Here is a 22467-nt window from a genome sequence, read left to right on the forward strand (position 1 = left end):
AATTAAAATAAAAAATAAAATTGTTAATTTATTAGGGTATTTTTAACTTGGTTCAAAAGTGTGTTTTTGTAGGATACCCCATCAGAGATCTCATAGCAAAAGTGAAATGTTCTGGCCGGGCGCGGTGGCTCAAGCCTGTAATCCCAGCACTTTGGGAGGCCGAGGCGGGTGGATCACAAGGTCAGGAGATCGAGACCATCCTGGCTAACACGGTGAAACCCCGTCTCTACTAAAAAAAATACAAAAAAAAAAAATTAGCCGGGTGCGGTGGCGGGTGCCTGTAGTCCCAGCTACTCGGGAGGCCGAGGCAGGAGAACGGCGTGAACCCGGGAGGCAGAGCTTACAGTGAGCCGAGATCGCGCCACTGCACTCCAGCCTGGGGGAGAGAGCAAGACTCCGTCTCAAAAAAAAAAAAAAGTGAAATGTTCCCTCTACAAAGCCATTTCCATAAATCAACAGATAATCCATAACATATGACACATATATTACACAGTAGATATAGCTGTAAACTGTAACCAAACTTTTTTTTAAAATAACTTTTCCATTCTAATACTACTCTCACTTTGTGAATAAACGTATCTGCCCCAGCAAACTGTTTGCATTCCATATACATAGAATGTTTCAGAATTTTAAAGGTATAGGATGAAAATAAAGGTGTCTTTTAGCCTTCTTTCTTTTGTGCTTAAGAAATTTTTCGTCTTCCTATTTCTTAGTTCCTACTGACTAGGAGTGTGATTTCTAGCAACCTAATATGGTGGAAGAAGCTAAGTGCTCGCTCTTTGGAGTTCACTGCTATAGATTTACTTTAATACCTTCTTCTGAGTCTGATTTGTTTGTTTTTATTAAGGCAGCAGGCCTTAGTTTAGTAGGTAACTCAGAAATCAGATTGCTGATTTTCCTGGTTTTCACTGTAAATTTGAAGGATTAAATATTGCATATTCTAAACATGTTCTTGACCCAAGTATTAGTGGCCTTCTAGTGAGTTGGCAAGGCAGGTCGCCATAAGAGTGCAGCAATAAGAGCCTGTCTTACTCATTTTTTTCCATCCAACACTGTGCTCAGTATTGTGTCTTATAAGTAGTAGTTACTCAGGTATCTTTAAATGTATGGGAGGATGTCAATGATGGTCTTCAGTTAAATGTTTTACATAACAATTAGAAAGTGAACCAAAATGAACTCTTTATCTGGAAATGTTATCACAACCTGGGAATCTGCTTTAAGGAACTGTACTTAGTATTAGTTTATTTTCCTAAACTCCTTTGACTTAACCCTTCTGTAACCCAAAGCTTAACATGCGCAAAAGATTTCTGCAGTTACGGGTTTTATCCTCCTTTCTACTCAGCTCAGGAATCAGTGAGGTCCTTTTAAAAACACTCAAGTGGTTTCTCCTGTGCACCCCACCCACATGGAAAATATTATAGTTAGTCAATCAAATTTTCCTGAAATTCAGCATTTGTTTATCTTCCCTGTACCTGCTTTGCTGATATACTTAATACGAAAGATAAAATGAGTGGTTCATGCAGTCTTAGCTTGCTACCTCACAATGTTTTCCCTCTCCACAACAGACTTGGCTATCAGGAAAAATTTTTTAAATGAACCCCTCACACAGCCCACATAAAAAGACTTTATCCAGGCACAAGGGAGGGAAATTTCGCTAAGGTTAATGTTTTGATTGGATCATAGAAAGCAGGCAGGGCTGAAATTGGATGAGAGTTAGGCTAGAGAAGCTTCTCAGGTTCTATAGGGTTGGATCTTTTCAAGTTTGGTTTCATTGTTTTGTTACTGTGGTGAGTAGCCATAAGGTCAGATGTATATTTATTCAAATAAAGTTACCAATTTTTTTTACAAAGCTAAGTGTAAAAGATTTTAGTATGACCTTCTTCATTGACATTACTGAAAACTACTAAGAACATATAAGGCATAATGTAACTAAAAGTACTGTACCTAAAATTTTTAACCCATTACAAATGTCAGATATTAATGTGTCATTACAAATCAGAACCAAGGGTTCACTTGAATTATTTTTACATGATTCATTTGCCAATTTCTGAGAATTATTGAGCTCTGATAAAGTGGAGCAACTGTACTAGGTGGACTTTGTTTTAGATGACTTCAGTTTTTGCTATCTACAAAGACTTTAGGAAAAAAGCAGTCTGCAGCCCATTTTCAATCAGTGTAACTGGCCATATGCCATGGGGCTTAAATCACACTTGAATAGTGGCAGGTTGTTCTCTTTAAATGATTAGACAACTTCTTTTCTCTTCCTTCTCAATTTTAGAATGGTGAGAGTATCATGGTTGAACTTGCAGCTGGACCTTTTGGAAATAATGAAAAGGTAGGGATGGCAATGAAATAGAAATGGCTATCCAGTGTATGTATGTGTATCCAGTTAATAATTTGCCTTCCTGTGTAATTCATTGGTCACGTAGTGCATGTTAAGGTATTGTAAAACTTATTTCTCAGAAAATATAGCTCTTTTCTTAGTTATTCTAAATTATTAAATACCTATTGACTTGGGTTTCATCCTAGAATGATGGAAACTTGGTGGAAGCCACTGGTCAACCCTCAGCTCCCCATGAGAAAGTAAGGATTGTATTTCAGATATGTTCATTGGACTTTAAATCATACCCTCTGAGACAAGACTCTTCTTTGGGGAAAAAAAAATCCAGATTGCCAAAAAAAATAAGGCCTGTTCTGTTTTCTATGTTTCAAGGCCTGAGTTCTATTCTTGGCAAAGAGAAAAAAAAAAAAGGTTAAATGTGGGGATACTTGGTTAATACTATTAATCCTACATGTGTTTTGAGGTTCATTTTTTTCAAAACTAATCTTTTTCTTTTGGATATAGAAACAGAGTATTTCAAGTTCCTTTAAACTGTCAAAAAGAACTATTCTAATATTAATCATTCCCTTTCTAGAAGATATGGGTGGCCAGGCACGGTGGCTCATGCCTGTAATACCAGCACTTTGGGAGGCTGAGGCAGGCGGATCACCTGAGGTCAGGAGTTTGAGACCAGCCTGGCCAACATGGTGAAACCCTGTCTCTACTAAAAATAGAAAAATTAGCCAGGCGTGGTGGCTCATGCCTGTAATCCCAGCTACTTGGGAGGCTGAGGCAGGAAAATCGCTTGAACCTGGGAGGCGGAGGTTGCAGTTGCAGTTGCAGTGAGCTGAGATCGCGCCACTGCACTCCACTTGGGCGACAGAGCGAGACTCTGTCTCCAAAAAATAAATATATAAATAAAAGATACGGGTAAAGATTGCCAAGAAGTTCATTGGTGGCTTCTGTTTTGTTTTGTTTTGTGTTGTTTTTGTTTTTGAACAGTTGCCAGTAGTCATCAGAGTACCAAAACTGATCTATTTCTCAGTAATGAGTGTGTGCCTCATGCCTGTTTCAATATTGGGTTTTGGAGACATTATTGTACCAGGTAAGCAATTGTAACAATTTTAGTTAAAAAAAATACTGATGATTTTAAATCATCATATGTATAGAATCTGTTAAAAGTTACCTACTCTGTATTAACTATTTCTGGCTGTCACTAGAGCTGAGATTGTCATAACAAAAAACCTTGTTGAGGGGTAGAAGGTAAAGCCCAAATGGTAACAACTAAAGTACTGTAATAGCTCCCATGGCTCAAAAAGTTTGTTAGAGGAAGCAACTAGGATCAGTTTAACCTTCTTCTTCAAGAAAGTGGCCGGGCGCGGTGGCTCATGCTTGTAATCCCAGCACTTTGGGAGGCCGAGGCGGGCGGATCACGAGGTCAGGAGATCGAGACCACGGCGAAACCCCATCTCTACTAAAAATACAAAAAAATTAGCCGGGCGTGGTGGCGGGCGCCTGTAGTCCCAGCTACTCGGAGAGGCTGAGGCAGGAGAATGGCGTGAACCCGGGAGGCGGAGCTTGCAGTGAGCCGAGATTGTGCCACTGCACTCCAGCCTGGGCGACAGAGCAAGACTCCGTCTCAAAAAAAAAAAAAAAAAAAAAAAAAGAAAGTATATTTGTGACTCTTTTTAGAAGTTGAATATAATAATGCCAAACAAATAGTTTATATTACTTATATTTTAAGATAATAGTTATGTTTTAGAAAAAGGGGTTTAAGAATATTAGGCAAGGCTGTGATCAAGAGGAGAAACATAGAAGAACACCAGCTTGTAGGACTGCGTAATACAAAAAGACACAGTTTATAGTGGAATTTATCACCATCTCTTAGCATGTCTGCTCTGACAGTGTAGTTTTGCCTTACTTTCCTCACTGCACTGTCTGTAGAATAAACTTAATCCAAGCCCAGTAATAATTTAGTTTAGAAGTAATTAATAATATTCCTCTATCAACTGAGTTTTTCCTTCTTCATTTTTCTTTTTTTTTTTGAGATGGAGTCTCGCTCTGTCACCCAGGCTGGAGCGCAGTGGCGTGATCTTAGCTCACTGCAACCTCCGCTTCCCAGGTTCACGCCATTCTCCTGCCTCAGCCTCCTGAGTAACAGGGACTACAGGCGCCTGCCACTACACCTGGCTAATTTTTTGTATTTTTAGTAGAGACTGGGTTTCACCGTGTTAGCCAGGATGGTCTCGATCTCCTGACCTTGTGATCTGCCCACTTCGGCCTCCCAAAGTGCTGGGATTATAGGCGTGAGCCACCGCACCAGCTCCTTCTTCATTTTTCTTACGGTCTCCCTATGTACTAACTGCCTGTGGTGGATGGGTGAGGAGTACTGGTGCTTCTGAAAAAGCCCTTCTATTTACATAGTAAAACCAGGTAGAGAGAGAAAAGCTAGCAGTGTTGCCCTGCAAGTTGACATGGCAAAGTCCATTATAGCAGCTCTCTTAGCTCAGTGAATCTTGATTCATGTAATTGATAAAATAAGGAAAACATTCTGTTGAGTAACCTTACACTTCTTTGAATATCATTAAACTTATACCTGATTTTACCATTTCCACACCAAGGGCTATACAAGATCTTCTGTATAGAACTTGGCATAGAACTTGTAAAAATAGTATATAAATACTACGTTATTGAAGTAAATGTCAAAGGTCTAAAACAAAAATATTTCTCCAAAGAGCAGAGGTACTGACAATACATGACTTAATCCTAAAAGCTAAATTTGAATTTAGGGAGGAAAAAAGTACTATTTTTTAAAAAACGTAGAAATGTGATGAAACAGCAAAAACAGCAAGGGACTTATTTTATTAATTTTATAGAGACCAAAACTAATTAATTCAAATAACTAATGAAGATAGTAAAATTATTTTATGATTTTTAAGTGGTTAAATGTCATCCTTTCTGTTTTTATAACATTATAAATAAATACAAGCTGAGATTTCTTCTTTGGGAAGAAGAAAAGGTTCAACAAATTTCTTACAAGAAATAGATATTAAATGAGTTGTTTCTGCATAATTGCATGTTTACAAATGAAAGCATGAGCCAAGCGTGGCGGCTCATGCCTGTAATCCCGGCCCTTTGGGAGGCTGAGGCAGGTGGATCACTTGAGGTCAGGAGTTCAAGACCAGCCTGGCCAACATGGTGAAACCCCATCTCTACTAAAAATACAAAAATTAGCCATGTGTGTTAGCACACACCCATAATCCCAGCTACTTGGGAGGCTGAGACAGGAGAATCCCCTGAACCCAGGAGGCAGAGGTTGCAATGAGCTGAGATCACACCACTGCACACACACACCACTGCACTCCAGCCTGGGTGACACAGCGAGGCTCTGTCTCCAAAAACAAACCCAACTGAATAGTATTCCAGTCTGTGTATGTACCACATTTTCTTTATTCATTCATCTGTTGATGGACACTTAGGTTGCTTCCATATCTTGGCTATTGTGAATAATGCTGCAGTGAATATGGGAATGCAAATATCTCTTTGACATACTGATTTCAGTTCCTTTGGATATATACCCAGTAATGGGATTATTAGACCAAATGGTAGTTCTAATTTTAATTTTCTGAAGAACCATCATACTGGTTTCCATAATCGCTGCACTAATTTACATTCCCATCAACAACGTACAGGGTTCCCTTTTTGCTACATCCTCTCTAAGGCTTACTTTTCGTTTTTTTAATAACAGCCGTTCTAACATATGTAAGGTGATATCTCATTGTGGTTTTAATTTGCATTTTTCTGATGATTAGTGATTTTGAGCAATTTTTTCATATACCTGTTGGCTATTTATGTGTCTTCTATTGAGAATTATCTATTCAAATCCTTTGCCCATTTTCTAATTGGGTTGTTTACTTACTATTGAGTTGTTTGAGTTCCTTATATTAATATATTTTAGATGTTAACCCCTTATCAGATACATAGTTTGCAAATATTTTCTCCCATTTCATAGGTGTTTTCTTCACTTTGTTGACTGTTTCCTTGGCTGTGCAGAAGCTTTTTAGTTTGATGTAAACCCATTTGTCTGTTCAATACATTTTTTAATGATAAATTTTAAAAGTTTTCTTCATGACCGGGCTTGGTGGCTCATGCCTGTAATCCCAGGACTTTGGGAGGCCGAGGCCAGTGGATCATGAGGTCAGGAGATCGAGACCACCCTGGCCAACATGATGAAACCCCATCTCTACTAAAATACAAAAAATTAGCCAAGTGTGGTGGCACGCGCCTGTAGTCCCAGCTACTCAGGAGGCTGAAGCAGGGGAATTGTTTGAACCTGGGAGGCGGAAGTTGCAATGAGCCGAGATCGCGCCACTGCACTCCATCCTGGGCAACAGAGCGAGACCCCGTCTCAAAAAAAAAAAAAAAAAGTTTTCTTCATGACATGGAATATTGAGCAGCTAATAAAAATGATAGTTAAAAACTATTTAATAGCTTGAGGGAATGTTTAAACTATGGTATTAAGTATTTTTAAAATCAGCATATAAAATTTTGTCAAGAATTTGAGGTACTTGAATGTTCTCATAATACAACAATGAAGATTCAATTTAACATATACTGTTACTATTGTTAACAGTTGAATTTGCATTGCTGTTATTGTTTTAAGAAAATAATGTTTTTTTTTTAAGGCCTGTTGATCGCATACTGTAGAAGATTTGATGTTCAGACTGGTTCTTCTTATATATACTATGTTTCGTCTACAGTTGGTAAATTTTTGTTTTTTCTTTCTATTAAATGTTGAATTGTATCCTCTGGAGGAAAAGACAGAGGTCTAAAAATAAAGAAGGAGTACAGTTTGGGCATGGTGGTTCACCCCTGGAGTCCTAGCACTTTGGGGGCCAAGGCAGGCAGATTGCGTGAGCCCAGGAGTTCTAGACGAGCCTGGGCAACATAGTGATCTCTATAAAAACAGTTTTAGGGCCAGGCACAGTGGCTCACGCCTGTAAGCCCAGCACTTTGGGAGGCCGAGGCAGGCAGATCATGAGGGCAAGAGATTGAGACCATCCTGGCCAACATGATGAAACCCCATCTCTACTAAAAATACAAAAAAAATTAGCTGGGCATGGTGGCACACACCTGTAGTCTCAGCTACTGGGGAGGCTGAGGCAGGAGAATCACTTGAACCTGGGAGGCAGAGGTTACAGTGAGCCAAGATTGCGCCACTGCACTCCAGCCTGGTGACAGAGCAAGACTTTGTCTCAAAAAAAAAAAAAAATTATTTTTGAATTAGCTGGGTGTGGTGGTCATGCCTATGGTCCCAGCTACTCAGGAGGCTGAGATGGGAGAAACGCTTAAGCCCAAGAGGTCAAGGCTGCAGTAAGCCACGATCGTACCACTTCACTATAGCCTGGGCGAAAGATTGAGTCTCTGTCTCAAAAAAAAAAAGAAAGAAAAAGGAAAGAAATAGCTAAGTGAGGGAGAAGATGAAGAAAAGAAAAAAAGTATAAAGAAATTCAAAAAGCAGTCTCAGCCGGGCGCAATGGCTGGCCAGACGTGGTCCCTCATGCCTGTAATCCCAGCACTTTGGGAAGCCAAGGCAAGTGGATCACTTGAGGTCAGGAGTTTGAGACCAGCCTGGCCAACATGGTGAAATCTCATCTCTACTAAAAATACAAAAAGTAGCTGGGCATGGTGGTGCACACCTGTATTCCCAGCTACTCGGGAGGCTGAGGCAAGAAAATTGCTTGAACCTGGGAAGTGGGTTCAAGAGACAAGATTGCACCACTGCACTCCAGCCTGGGCAACTGAGCGAGGCTCCATCTCAAAAAAAGCAGTTTGAGGCCACTAAGTATAGTACTCTCCAGGGCTTTAACATATTAGTATCCAAAGGCAGATTATAGGAGTGTTCATTAATTCTGTGTACCTTTGGACAACTCACTTTAACTCCCTGTTCCTCCACTGCCTCATCTTTAAAATTAGAAACTATACTAAGTTGTTTATAAAGGGAATATTCTGAGATCCTATGTTCCTAGTAAAACCCTGAGTCACTAAGAAAAGTTCAGGCCGGGCACGGTGGCTCACACCTGTAATCCCAGCACTTTGGGAGGCTGAAGCGGGCGGATCACCTGAGGTCGGGAGTTTGAGACCAGCCTGACCAACATGGAGAAACCCAGTCTCTGCTAAAAAATACAAAATTAGCCAGGTGTGGTGGTGCATGCCTATAATCCCAGCTACTCGGGGTGCTGAGGCAGGAGAATCGCTTGAACCCAGGAGGCGGAGGTTGCGGTGAGCTGAGATTGCGCCATTGCACTCCAGCCTGGGCAACAAGAGCAAAACTCCATTTCAAAAAAAAAATAAAATAAAAGTTCAAAAGTATGTGGTTATTAACAAAGTTTAGGAAGTATGTAATCAGTGTTAGGAAGATTTTTTAAAACAACCTATAGTACCTATTGGTACAGATTTAACTATTTAACATCTTTTTTTTTTTTTTTTTTGAGACGGTGTCTCGCTGTCGCCTAGGCTGGAGTGCAGTGGCGCGATCTCAGCTCACTGCGGGCTCCGCCCCCCGGGGTTCACGCCGTTCTCCTGCCTCAGCCTCCCAAGTAGCTAGGACTATAGGCACCGGCCACCTCGCCTGGCTAATTTTTTTGTATTTTTAGTAGAGACGGGGTTTCACCGTGTTAGCCAGGATGGTCTCGATCTCCTGACCTTGTGATCCACCGGCCTCAGCCTCCCAAAGTGCGGGATTACAGGCGTGAGCCACCGCGCCCGGCCTATTTAACATCTTTAATAGCAACAGATAATTGAAACTCTCATGAATTATTATCTCTTATCAGTGATACATGGTTAGGTTAGTAATAATTGAAATGCTAACCAGTTTCCACATTTTTCAAAAGCTCTGTAGAAGATGTCTCCTAATGCTATCTGGGAAAATGATGAAATTACAAGAAGTCATAGAGCAAAAATATCCTCAGAAATATTTGAAAACCAGTACATAAATGAGAGAGGAAAAAACCCACCTTTGGTAACATGTAGAAATGACTTATAGCTTGGTATTCTTCTTGCAGCCTATGCTATTGGCATGATACTTACATTTGTTGTTCTGGTGCTGATGAAAAAGGGGCAACCTGCTCTCCTCTATTTAGTACCTTGCACACTTATTACTGCCTCAGTTGTTGCCTGGAGACGTAAGGAAATGAAAAAGTTCTGGAAAGGTAACAGCTATCAGGTATGTGCTTATACTTTGGTTACCAAGTTATCTTATGACTTAATTTACTGACTGATTTTGGGTGGGAACAGCCTATATATATAGCAAAGCTTTTATGTACCAAAAAGTACTGTAATACCCCCTTACTCACTGTCCACCTGCTGAATCATCATTTGTCACCTCCCCTGCAATCTTAATGCCAAAAGCCTGGTGATTCAAGACAAAACTACAAAAAAACTGCAGAGGACATCAGGGAAAACAAAATAGCATTTCAACATGTATTTTCAAAACCTACACAAAAGCAGACTTCATGAAAGATAAAACTCGATGTTTAAAATAAGTACTTAATTTTGAGACCAAGCATTAGCTATTTATAGTAAGAGTCCTAAGGTTTTACAGATAAAAAGTGTACTCTGGCTAGGCACGGTGGCTCACGCCTGTAATCCCAGCACTTTGGGGGGCCGAGGCAGATGGATCACCTGAGGTCACAAGTTCGAGACCAGCCTGGCCAACATGGTGAAACCTGTCTCTACTAAAAATACAAAAAATTAGCCGGGCATTGTGGCAGGCGCGTGTAATCCCAGCTACTTGGGAGGCTGAGGCAGGAGAATCACTTCAACTCAGGAGGCAGAGGTTGCAGTGAGCCAAGATCACGCCATTGCACTCCAGCCTGGGCAACAAGAGCGAAACTCCATCTCAAAAAAAAAAGTGTGCTCTTCAGCATCTAAATGGGCCTAACCAAACTAGATAGGGCAGTCATTTGTGATTTAAGTGAATCAAGGTTGAGCTTTCTTTAAAATTTCTAAACAAAGAAAATCTTGATACCAAGGTCTCTTTTGATTGAGTGGTTTCTTCATTGAAGTTAAAGCCTTTTCTTTTTTTTTTTTGCTAAATGTTCTTGGTATTCCAGTAAAGTCTGTTTGCATTGAAATTAAGAAGAGTTGGGAAACCCTAGCCTATTGAGGTCAGGGCCGTGGCACTGACCCCTTCATGAAGGCACTTTGTGAGGCAGTTAGCTCTGCTTTCCCCTATTACAACTACCACCCTCCTCCATCCACCCTCATGCTTCTGTGTCAGTGGTCACGTGAACAAAAAGAGAGACACTTTGGATGGGTGGCTGAAATTCTGATAGTAGATAAACAGTTCAAAGTCTATGTCCATCTTGTGCTTGGTCTTTCGTGTCATTTATAGTGTTATTTAATAAGAGGTGGTTAACACGTTAAGTTACAAACTACTATGATTTGAAAAAACACTGGTTTAGAATTCTTTTGAGGAAATCTTAAAATTTCTTTGAGATTTGGTTAAGCTAGTAATACCTGTCTTGCCTACATCACAAAGCTGTTGTCTCAACTTATACTGTTATATGTAGAAGTAGTTTATGATCATAATGCCCTTGACTAAACTAGTAAGGTAACTTTTAACTTTTCCATTGAAGATGACATTCACATAGGTTTTTTATTTTTATAGATTTTTAAAAATAAAAGTGTATCCTATGATATACACTATGCTAATAACATCTAAAAATCACATCTCAAAAAGTACTCTACATCATTTTTTAATGGTTTTATATTTCTTCATTTAGCAAATGTTTATGAGTGATTCTATGAGAGGATACTATTTTTGGTATTGGTGATACAAGATGATCAAGTTAGAAAGAGGCCTATTCTCATGACCTCTTGAAAGTTACAGTCTAGCCGAGCGCGGTGGCTCACGCCTGTAATCCCAGCACTTTGGGAGGCCGAGGCGGGAGGATCACGAGGTGAGGAGATCGAGACCATCCTGGCTAACACGGTGAAACTCTGTCTCCACTAAAAAATACAAAAAGAAATTAGCCAGGCGTGGTGGCAGGCGTCTGTAGTCCCAGCTACTCGGGAGGCTGAGGCAGGAGAATGGTGTGAACCTGGGAGGCGGAGCTTGCAGTGAGCCAAGATCGTGCCACTGCACTCCAGCCTGGGGCACAGAGCAAGACTCCATCTCAAAAAAAAAAAAAAGTTACAGTCTAGTGGGGAATAGAGATAAAGTCACTAACAATAAAGTGTGATAAACGTATTAGTTACGGCAGGTGCCACAAAAACTATAGATGGGATATCCAGTGCTTGTGGTTTCAGGAAAGAGTCCTAGGTGATTTGGGGAAGGCTTTCTAAAGAATATTAAATTTATGTCCAGACTTTAAGACTGAGCTGTGTGTTCCATGTTGAAGGAACCATGTCTTCCGAGGCTCAGAGGGAAGAGAACATGGCACATTCTAGAAACTCAGTGAAGGTTAGGATGGCTGTAATGCTGAGTAAGGGTTACAGGAGCTACAGGAAATGAAAACTGGAGAAGGAAGCAGGAGTGAGAGCCTTGTAGCATCTGATAAGCCACATTTGAGAGTTTGGACTCTATACTAAGCATTGGAGACCGTTTAAGGTTTTAAGAAATCTAGAAAATTAAGGGAGCAAAACTGGGGACAATTATTGCAATAAGAAGTGATAGAAGGCCAGACATGGTTGTTTACACTGATAATTGCAGCACTTTGGGAGGCTAAGCCAGGAGGATCACTTGACCCCAGGAGTTTGAGACCAGCCTGGGCAACATGCGAGACCCTGTCTCTACAAAAAAGAAAAAATTTGGTGGGCGTGGTGGCACATGCCTTTGGTCCTAGCTACTCGGGAGCCTGAGGTGGGAGGATTGCTTGAGTCCGGAAGATAGGGGCTTCAGTGGGCCATGATTGCACCACTTCACTCAGCCTGGGCAACAGAGAGAGCAAGACCCTGTCTCAAAACAAAAACACAAACAAAAAAGAAGTGATAGAAGCCTAAATTAGCAAAGTAGTGAGATGGAAAGACGTGAACAAAGTTAAGAGAAATTTAGAGGCATAATAGGGCCTGATGATGGAGTCAGTATGGGTAGAGGAAAAGAAGTAGGGTCCAGGGCTTCTGGATTGGGAAACTGAGTGGGGGGATGGTGATGAAGGAAAGGCAACAGGGTTGAGGAAGATGATGATGAATTCAATCTTGAACATTTCAGAAGTACCTATTGGATCACCACAAAGAGAGAAATAATAGGCAGTTGAATAAATAGGTCTGATGTGCAAGAGACAGACCTGGCTAGAGATAGATACTTGGGAGTGCCATTAGCATACAGAATAGAGTGAGAATGTAGAGGCAGAAGAAGAGACTCAGGACAGGGCTGTGAGCAAGAGATTTCTTTTATTAGGGGTACTTACCTGATTAACTGTAAATCAGGACAAAGAAGACAAGCAACATCAGGAAATTTTATTGTGAGTTGACATTAAATCTTTGTTTAGTTTAGAATTGAAATTTAGGGGCTGGGCGCGGTGGCTCACGCTTGTAATCCCAGCACTTTGGGAGGCCGAGGCGGGTGGATCACGAGGTCAGGAGATCGAGACCACGGTGAAACCCCGTCTCTACTAAAAATACAAAAAATTAGCCGGGCGTGGTGGCGGGCACCTGTAGTCCCAGCTACTCGGAGAGGCTGAGGCAGGAGAATGGCGTGAACCTGGGAGGCGGAGCTTGCAGTGAGCCGAGATCGCACCACTGTACTCCAGCCTGGGCGACAGAGCGAGACTCCGTCTCAAAAAAAAAAAAAAAAAAAAAAAAAAATTTAGGATTGTTAGTGAGAGCACATGTGCCCTCTTACAGAATTATTTATGTTTCTTGTTATTTTCGTTGTCAGAATTTATTTTTACTTACAAAAAATTCATTTCCCTTTCATACAGCTTTTAAAGTATTTTATTATTAAAAATATATGCTTATAGGCTGGGCGCAGTTGCTCACGCCTGTAATCCCAGCACTTTGGGAGGCTGAGGCGGGCAGATCACCTGGGGTCAGGAGTTTGAGACCAGCCTGGCCAACATGACAAAACCTCATCTCTACTAAAAATACAAAAATTAACTGGGCATGGTGGCGCATGCTTGTAATCCCAGCTACTTCAAGAAGCGCTTGAACCTGGGAGGTGGAGGTTGTAGTGAGCTGAGATTGCACCACTGCACTCCAGCCTGGGTGATAGAGCAAGACTCTGTCTCAAAAATAAATAAATAAAAATAAAAATATGTGATTATAGAAAATTTGGAAAATATTTTTTTAAAATACAAGAGGAAAATTAAGTCCACCTATAATTCTACCACCTAGAGATAGTTAAGGTTTAAGTGAATTTCCTTCTGTGCCTTCTCTGGATAAATGGATAGACGAGTGAATGATACTGTAAATAGTTCTCTTTCTTTTTCACTGCATTTTATATTTTATTTTAAATTCCTTATAAAATTATTTTAATGGCTATATAATATTCCCTTATATGCATATATCATACTTTATTATTTACTTTGACCCAGTAATTTCTCTTTAAGGTATTTTCAGAAAATGATTAAAAATTTGGGCAAAAATGATGTGAAAAGATGTTCATTGTAGTAATCCTAGTCTTCTTTGTTCTATTTTAATGTCGTAGGTTAATATTATTGGTAGTTAATTTACTAAAATTTTTGCATAGACCTTTACTGTTTTCATTTTAGTAATTTTTCTTTTTTGTATCTTAATTACAAAGTAATACGTATTTGTGTTTTTAAAATAAGCAATACAAAAGTGTCTAAAGTAAAAATGGGAGTCCTTTTTCTAGCCATTCTTCCCCCACCCCCACCCTTAACAGGCAGCTACTGTAAACAGTTTCTTTCTTTGTAGCTTCCATATCTTTTTATGCTAACTCATACTGGAAATAGTTAAATATTTAGAGTTGTTGTATACATAAAGTTATTAACATTGTGTTTCTTTGGAAATTTGCTTCTCTCTCCCAACCTCCGTCATCTCCTAAGCTTTGTCAGTTTCTATTTCCAGAATATCCCTGTTTAACTCCCAACTTAAATTCTGCCTTCTCCAAGCAGATCTCTAAGAAATTAGAAGGAAGTAGGCGCTCCAATTAAAATCACATTTACCTTTCACCATGTTTTTTTAGACTTTGTACTTTAAATACTTACTAACATCTGCCCTGCAGTGCAGGTATTTATATATGCCTCCCTCACTAAGTATTAGCTGTTACGTATTAGGAATCCACAATGCTTATGACAGTAGTCTTTATGCTGTAAATTCTCAGCTAATGTTATTGTAAGTCTTTATGCAGTGCACCTCTAATGCTCAATCCTTCATCCACTGGCCTTTAGTTACTTTTGCATGTGTGTATAAGCTTCCTGATTGTATTTCAGCAGCCCTTATCAAATGACTGTAATTGTCATATGCCACTGTAAAAGTGAGGCACTTTTAAAACATTAAACTAGACATGTATCTCTACAGTCTTTATGTACAGTCTTTTTTTGTAAATATTGCAAGTTTTTGCTGCCTATTTGAAATAATCAAATACAAAACAGGTAACATAAAGTTACAATCTAAGGCTAAGGCAAATTTGTTTATACTATTAGTCATTTGGTTCATTCGAATGCCTGATAATAGAGTTGAGTGCAAGAATATTGGTAGTAAAAAGCAGGACTTTTCACTGGAGACTCTTTAAATGTCCAGGTACCCCTGACAGTCTTTCCATGCTGTTTTTAGTGGGCAAGTTTTACCTCACTTGTTGTAACTTGGAGACTTTATTGAAATACTTCAGGATCTTACTTCGAGTCTTTTAGCCCTTCCTGTGAGTTTCTCTCATCAAAAGAAGTAATGTTTCTATAGGGTTTCACTAAAATAATACTAATTTGGGCTGGGCACGGTGGCTTACGCCTGTAATCCCAGCACTTTGGGAGGCTGAGGCCGGTGGATTGCCTGAGATCAGGAGTTCGAGACCAGTCTGGCCAACGTAGTGAAATCCCATCTCTACTAAAAATACAAAAAATTATTCAGGCGTGGTGGCGCATGCCTGTAATCCCAGCTGCTAGGGAGGCTGAGGCAGGAGAATTGCTTGAACCCGGGAGGCGGAGGTTGCAGTGAGCCGAGATCGCGCCATTGCACTCCAGCCTGGGCAACAAGAGTGAAACTCCATCTCACAAAAAAAAAAAAAGGATACTAATTTGGAAATACTAATTGTAAATTATTTTCTACAGCCCAAAACTAGTTACACTATATTTCCTATGAACATTTTTTGTGGAATGCTTCAAGAGCTACAGTACTCAGACCCACTTACTTGATTTTATGTGAAGTCTTAGTTCTAATTAGTATAAAGCAAATAAAGATACTTTTTTCTCAGAAGAGAAAAATCAAGCAGAGTCATAATTACTTTGGCATATAGCACAATGAAGAGGAGTCATCATTTTAGGGGATTTTTTTGCTTCTATAATGAAATAAGTGGAGTTAAATTTGTGCAGCAATATCCAATAGGCTATTTTTCTCCAGGCAGGTGGTAAGTTTTCAGTTTGTGATACCCAGTAAACAGTGAGTTGTGTCTGTTAAATGTCACTAGTACTTCTCATTATTTTTAGAAGTCACAAGCTGTAACTGACAAGTCAGAATACAGAGATAAGTTAGAACAACTCTGCTTTAGTATCAGCAAGTCTCCAGTTACGCTGCTTTAGTGAGTGTTTTATTAGACTATTTCTGGAGATTGGTTCAATTATAAGCAAGCTGAGCTATCAGAAAACTCCAGGTTAGCTGACCTGATTTCAGAGCCATCTTTCCAAATCAAGCTTTCCTGTTTCCAAATATGATGAAAATGTTTGCCAATTTTGTCAATTAATTGTATTATTTATGTTAATTTATTGTTGTATTTTTTAAAACTTTGTTCTTTATGTTTCTGTATTTTTTTATTGGAAAGTCAGTAAAGAAAAGTAAATAGGGAATAGAGATGCTTACTTCTCAATAAGTTGACTCTGAAAGTAGTTTTTTTAATTAATATATTTCTATGTTCACGGATTAGATTATATAGTGCCAGTGAGGTACCTGGGGATTAGGAAAGAAGAGGCAAGTTAGATGAGACTGACTCACTACCTACTGTGCTAACGAGGCACCAGGGAAGCATGTTATAATTTAGGGTATGTGGACTGTCATTTCATTAGATTACAGTTGCCGGGGTAAGCAGATCCTGGGGAAGAAAGAGGGTTTCTCCACCATCCATTCTGCTGAGGCTGCTTCAATTTTCTCTCTACACAGCCCTAATCTCTTAGACCCAGAACTTTTAAATTCCTAGAAGAAAAGAGGCCTAAATATATCTTACATACTTTTCCTTTCCCCTCTTCATTTAAATTGACTAAAATTAAATGTTCAACATCTTCATCTTATGTTTCGTGTAGTGAACTGCTTAATGTTATCTGTCTTGATTTGGCTTTTGTTTTTTTCCCCTTAGAATTGCTACAAACTAGTGACCTTAAATCTAGGGGACATCTTTGGCAATTAGAAAACCTCAAAACAGTTTTGGGTCTTGAAATGGCTTGTAGAGTATCAGCAGGTTTTTTATTTTTTATTTATTTTTATTTTTTTGAGACAGGGTCTCTCTCTCTATTGCCTAGGCTGGAGTGCAGTGGCGTGATCTCGGCTCACCAAAGCCTCTCAGGTTCAAGCAATTCTCCCACCTCAGCCTCCCAAGTAGGATTGGGATTACAGGTGCACCACCACACTTGGCTAATTTTTGTATTTTTAGTGGAGACAGGTTTTCACCATGTAAGCCAGGCTGGTCCCGAACTCCTGACCTTGTGATCCACCTGCGTTGGCCTCCCAAAGTGCTGGGATTACAGGCATGAGCCACCGCGCCTGGCCCAGGTTTTGATTTTGTAAGCTGTCTCCATTAGTTGAGACTGTTGTCAGCCAAAAGCCTTAGCTCATGTTGTATTCTTTCTGCCTGGCAAGTCAAGAGACCCTGTTTGGAGATGATTCCACCCTCTTGTTCTTCTTCCAAAAAACATTAAAGCCTTCAGAACCACTTTTCAAAAATAGGAACATTCATCTTGCTGATCTTTCGTTCTTCTAATTCTTGATGAAGGAGAGGAAAAAAGTGAATCGCAATACTGAAATTTAATCACTAGTCTAAAAGTCTTTAACAGTCTTCACAAAGGCATTAAATACTTTTTTCTATTTTTAGTAATTGTATTTGAATTGCTGAAACACTGAAAGCATTTAAACAGTTTCTTCATCCTTCATTTCCAAATATAAGACAATCTTTTATGAGAATATAGGCAGAGCTGAAGTGACCATTTGAGAAAAGTGTTACTGGTAATTTCTTTTTTTTTTTTTTTGGTCGGAGTCTCGCTCTGTCACCCAGGCTGGAGCGCAGTAGCACGATCTCGGCTCACTGCAAGCTCTGCCTCGGGTTCACACCATTCTCCTGCCTCAGCCTCCTAAGTAGCTGGGACTACAGGCACTTGCCACCACGCCTGGCTAATTTTTTTTGTATTTTTTAGTAGAGACGGGGTTTCACTGTGTTAGCCAGGACGATCTGGATCTCCTGATCTCGTGATCCACCCGCTTCGGCCTCCCAAAGTGCTGGGATTACAGGCGTGAGCCACCGTGCCCAGCTGGCAATTTATTTAAAATAGTCTATAGCAAATGTATTTTTTTTTTTTTTTTTGACAGAGTCTCACTCTGTTGCCCAGGCTAGAGTGCAGTGGCGTGATCTCGGCTTACTGCAACCTCCGCCTCCTGGGTTCAAGCAATTCTCCTGCCTCAGCCTCCCAAGTAGCTGGAACTACAGGCGCCCACCACTACGCCCAGCTAATGTTTGTATTTTTATTAGAGATGGGGTTTCACCATCTTGGCCAGGCTGGTCTCGAACTCCTGACCTTGTGATCTGCCCATCTCAGCCTCCCAAGGTGCTGGGATTACAGGCCTGAGTTACCGCGCCCGGCCTAGCAAATGTATTCTTGGTTTTGTTTTCAGATATCATTTGACATCAAGTTCATTTTTTGTAGAAATTGTTATAATGTTTCCAAAGTTTAAATTATCTTACGGTTATTTCAAGGTGTCAATAATATCACACTGTCCCAGAGTCAGCAGGTATTCTCACAGTGATTCATGAGGCCATTTTTAGTTTTCCCATTTGTGTGATTGGACACTGCCTGGAATAGTGTCCTGGAATAAGTGTCAAGAATATCTTCCTTTTGTTCTGGAGTTCTCACTGCCATGAAGGGCAGTATTCATATTGGGAAATGGAGATAACGGAAGATCCAGAGAACACAAATTGGCTTTGAGTCATGTGATTAGGCTTCCTGAGAGGTTCAGTGTCACCCTGACTATCTCCTTAGAAGTGTGGATGTTGAACCAGAACAGTGCTCCAGAGGAGTGCTCAGTGTCATAGAGCAATCTGTGTTTTTTAGAAAAACTCAGAATCCTTTTGCTAATGTAGTGAATATTGGGGGCAAGTTGAAATTTTGCATTTCCTAACGTCTTTTATTTATGCCTAGATGATGGACCATCTGGATTATGCAACAAATGAAGAAAACCCTGTGATATCTGGTGAACAGGTTGTCCAGCAATAATATTATGTGGAACTACTATAATGTGTCATTGATTTTCTACAAATAGACTTCGACTTTTTAAATTGACTTTTGAATTGACAATCTGAAGGAGTCTTCAATGATATGCTTGCAAAAATATATTTTTATGAGCTGGTACTGACAATTACATCATAAATAACTAAAACGCTTTGCTTTTAATGTTAAAGTTGTGCCTTCACATTAAATAAAACATATGGTCTGTGTAGTTTCCGAGATGTACTATATACAGTATATTTTTCTAAAAAAAAAAAATGCCTTGACCCACCCCTATACTTTTTTTTACTGAAATCTGTTTCTTTCAGCTCTGATGGCAGATACAAGTAGTTACTATTTCTGAATGGGTTTTACTGTAAAGAATTATGCAAATTGGCCAGGCACGGTGGCTCACCCCTGTAATCTCAACACTTTGGGAGGCCGAGGTGGGCGGATCACGAGGTCAGGAGATCGAGACCATCCTGGCTAACACGGTGAAACCCCTCTCTACTAAAAATACCGAAAATTAGCTGGGTGTGGTGGAGGGCACCTGTAGTCCCAGCTACTGGGAAGGCTGAGACAGGAGAATGGCGTGAACCCAGGAGGTGGAGCTTGCAGTGAGCCAAGATCGCACCACTGCACTCCAGCCTGGGCAACAGAGCGAGACTCCGTCTCAAAAAGAAAAAAAAAAAAGATTTATGCAAATTATATCTGCTCTATAGAAATAACTGTTTAACACCATGCAAGAAGGCGATTCAACAGTGAAAATTTGGACCTTATGTCACTGCAGATGTTAGAAATACATAATTTTGGAATAAATATAAGTGCACATTTTTGTAGTATTTTTGTAAACCCAATCGTTTCATAAACTTGAGAACTGAAATTACTTCAGACTGCATGTGTATTAAGAACATTTTTCCAGGTATAGAGAAACATAATATATAGAACTAGTCACTAAAATGAGACAGAAACTGAAATCTAGTTTTCATTGGTTTGACAGCCTTTTTTTTGAAAATGTAGCTTAAATTTCAATACGAACATTCAGTTTCACTCTGGTATTTCTGATCTTTGAAATTTGGTTCTGTTGATGTTAAGGTTTGATTTTTTTAAATTATTTTTGTTAAGAGATTATGTATTAATACATATGGCTCGTTGTTGAATACAACATTCCTAACATTATCCCACATTCCCCCACCCCAACCCGTTACCTTTTTTTCTTCCTGATTCCCACCCCTTGCCCCATAGGTAATGATTCTTAATCTTGGTGGAGGATGTACAAAGTGCGATTCAGAGAAAAGAACTGGCAACAACAGCAAGAGACTTGGTGTTAGTCTCAGTTTAATTACAGTACAAGGAAGAGTTGAGTAATTTGCCGCAGCTCAAGACACTTGTATCTCAGTTTTCTAATCTGCAAAATGAGTAGGTTAGACCAGCTAATCACTCTGGTACCTTCCAACTTGAAAAAAGTTTTTTCCTCATTCTTTGGTAAACTTTAGATGTGGCCTGAACATTCTCCTGGAGGTCAGAGGTCAAATTATCGTTCCATTTTCTTTTATTTTACTAAGAAATTCCCAAATGACAACTGATAACAAAGGCAGCAGGATTTTTCATTTCTCTGTAAATAATGTATAAAATATGTGAACAGAACTATATCTTTCATCTAAGGCTAGTTCAATTTATTAAAAATAAAACTAATGCTTTTTAAAATTGATCAGACCTTTGATATTTGAACTAAATTTTGCATTAGAGACTTTTTAAAAATTGTTCGCTTTTGCTGAATAAATTGCAAATAGAGAAGTTCCATTGACAGTCAGTCCCTCTCTGCTTAATGCAGTTATGGATCCTTTCGTTTATGGCAAATGACTTACCTGACAAGAGTTAATTTTGCCTCTATTGTATCAAGTTTGAATATTTTCCAAAAAATCTGATTTATTTGGCAGACTCTGAGAGAACAGATTAAGTGCCATTTTAAAACTCTAGCTATATTTTCATTTATAATAATAAAATATTTGCCAAAAAACAGCTTTTTTATAAAATTATCTGCACCCTCATCCAAGCTTTGTGATATTTAATAGCCTTAATCACATTTTATGAAGAATGTTAAAGAAAATTTTTTTTTTTTTACTACATCTGAATGAGATAATTTCTTTTTTTTTTTTTTTGGAAACGGAGTCTCCCTCTGTCACCCACGCTGGAGTGCAGTGGCAAGATCTTGGCTCACTGCAATCTCTGCCTCCTGGTTCAAGCAATTTTCCTGCCTCAGCCTCCCAATAAGCCGGGATTACAGGTGCGTGCCACCACACCTGGCTAATTTTTGTAGTTTTAGTAGAGACGGGGTTTCACCTTGTTGGTTAGGCTGGTCTTGAACTCCTGACCTCGTGATCTGCCTGCCTCAGACTCCCCAAGTGCTGGGATTACAGGCATGAGCCACCGTGCCTGGCAAAATAATTTCTCAAAATAATTTGGTTTCATATAACTGGAGTAGTAATTAATATTTTAACTTCATCAACTAGATGTATCTCCTCAGTAGCATAGTGACTGGTACATCCAGAAATCTGAAGTCTGAGTTACTTGATACAAATTATACTTTATCTAACCATTAGTTATTAAGGAGGTAAAATCTTGTTCTAACTTGCTATTAAAATCTTATTGGTTAAATAGAAATAAGAAAAAGTATAATTACTCAAGTTTCTTCATCCTCAATGTCAACTTTATATTGTAATTAAATGTGTAGCAACCAAGCTGACAATAATGATTAAGAAATTAAAGTACAGAAATATTTTATTTGGGGACTCGAACAAAAGATAGATAAGATGAAAATTTGACTTTAAAAGCTGTCATCTCTTCCTGTCTTGCCCTCCCACCACCAATAACTTTAAGGGGAAGAGAAGCTGGTTTTTTCCCTAAACATGTCTTTAAAATAATGATACACTGTATTTATTAATTCTTGATGCAAAAAGAAAAGTTCTTAGTTAGAAAATCCCTATGAACATTTTTGTGGCTTATCAACAGAAATCACTATCTCAAACTGTAATGTAGATTACTTTTATCTCAGTTTAGTTTAGCAAAAATAAATGTGAGGCTTGTGGGGAAAGACCTTGATATTCTAATACATTATATTTTCTTCTAGCTTGGGGATTTTTTTCTTTTTTTTTGAGACAGTTTTGCTCTTTTTGCCCAAGCTGAAGTGCAATGGCATGATATCAGCTCACTGCAATCTCCGCCTCCCGGGTTCAAGCGATTCTCCTGACTCAGCCTCCTGAGTAGCTGGGATTATAGGCATATGCCACCACACCCAGCTAGTATTGTATTTTTAGTAGAGCCAGGGTTTCTCCATGTTGATCAGGCTGGTCTCGAACTCCCAACTTCAGGTGATCCGCCCGCCTTGGCCTCCCAAGTGCTGGGATTACAGGCATAAGCCACCGTGCCTGGCACTTGTAGATTTTTTTTTAGATTAGCAATTCCTTAGTAGAATCTGCAATTTATTTCTCTTTTAAAGAAATAATTTTAACCCATCTGCTATTGGCATTCGTATATTTTACTTGTCCATAGAGATTTTAGTGA

General features: G+C 39.4%; 1 protein-coding gene across 8 annotated transcripts in view; it reads left to right on the forward strand.

Annotated features, from left to right (window-relative positions):
• Nucleotides 1–19135, forward strand: part of SPPL2A (signal peptide peptidase like 2A) — a 61982-nt gene extending 42847 nt beyond the window's left edge. Inside the window, exons 11-16 of one of the 8 annotated variants that reach the window (XM_055279114.2) lie at nucleotides 2279–2335; nucleotides 2530–2583; nucleotides 3323–3425; nucleotides 7006–7083; nucleotides 9385–9545; nucleotides 18838–19135. In XM_055279114.2, coding sequence (XP_055135089.2) covers nucleotides 2279–2335; nucleotides 2530–2583; nucleotides 3323–3425; nucleotides 7006–7083; nucleotides 9385–9545; nucleotides 18838–18912 — 528 coding nt within the window. In that variant the 3' untranslated portion in view covers nucleotides 18913–19135. The remainder of the gene's footprint in view (nucleotides 1–2278; nucleotides 2336–2529; nucleotides 2584–3322; nucleotides 3426–7005; nucleotides 7084–9384; nucleotides 9546–18837) is intronic. The other 7 variants (XM_055279118.2, XM_063639460.1, XM_055279115.2 and 4 more) reach the window with 7 other exon arrangements.
• The last annotated feature ends 3332 nt before the right edge of the window (nucleotides 19136–22467 follow it).

The sequence above is a fragment of the Symphalangus syndactylus genome, chromosome 5 (assembly GCF_028878055.3).
Source record: "Symphalangus syndactylus isolate Jambi chromosome 5, NHGRI_mSymSyn1-v2.1_pri, whole genome shotgun sequence".
NCBI classification, from domain to species: Eukaryota; Metazoa; Chordata; class Mammalia; order Primates; family Hylobatidae; genus Symphalangus; species Symphalangus syndactylus.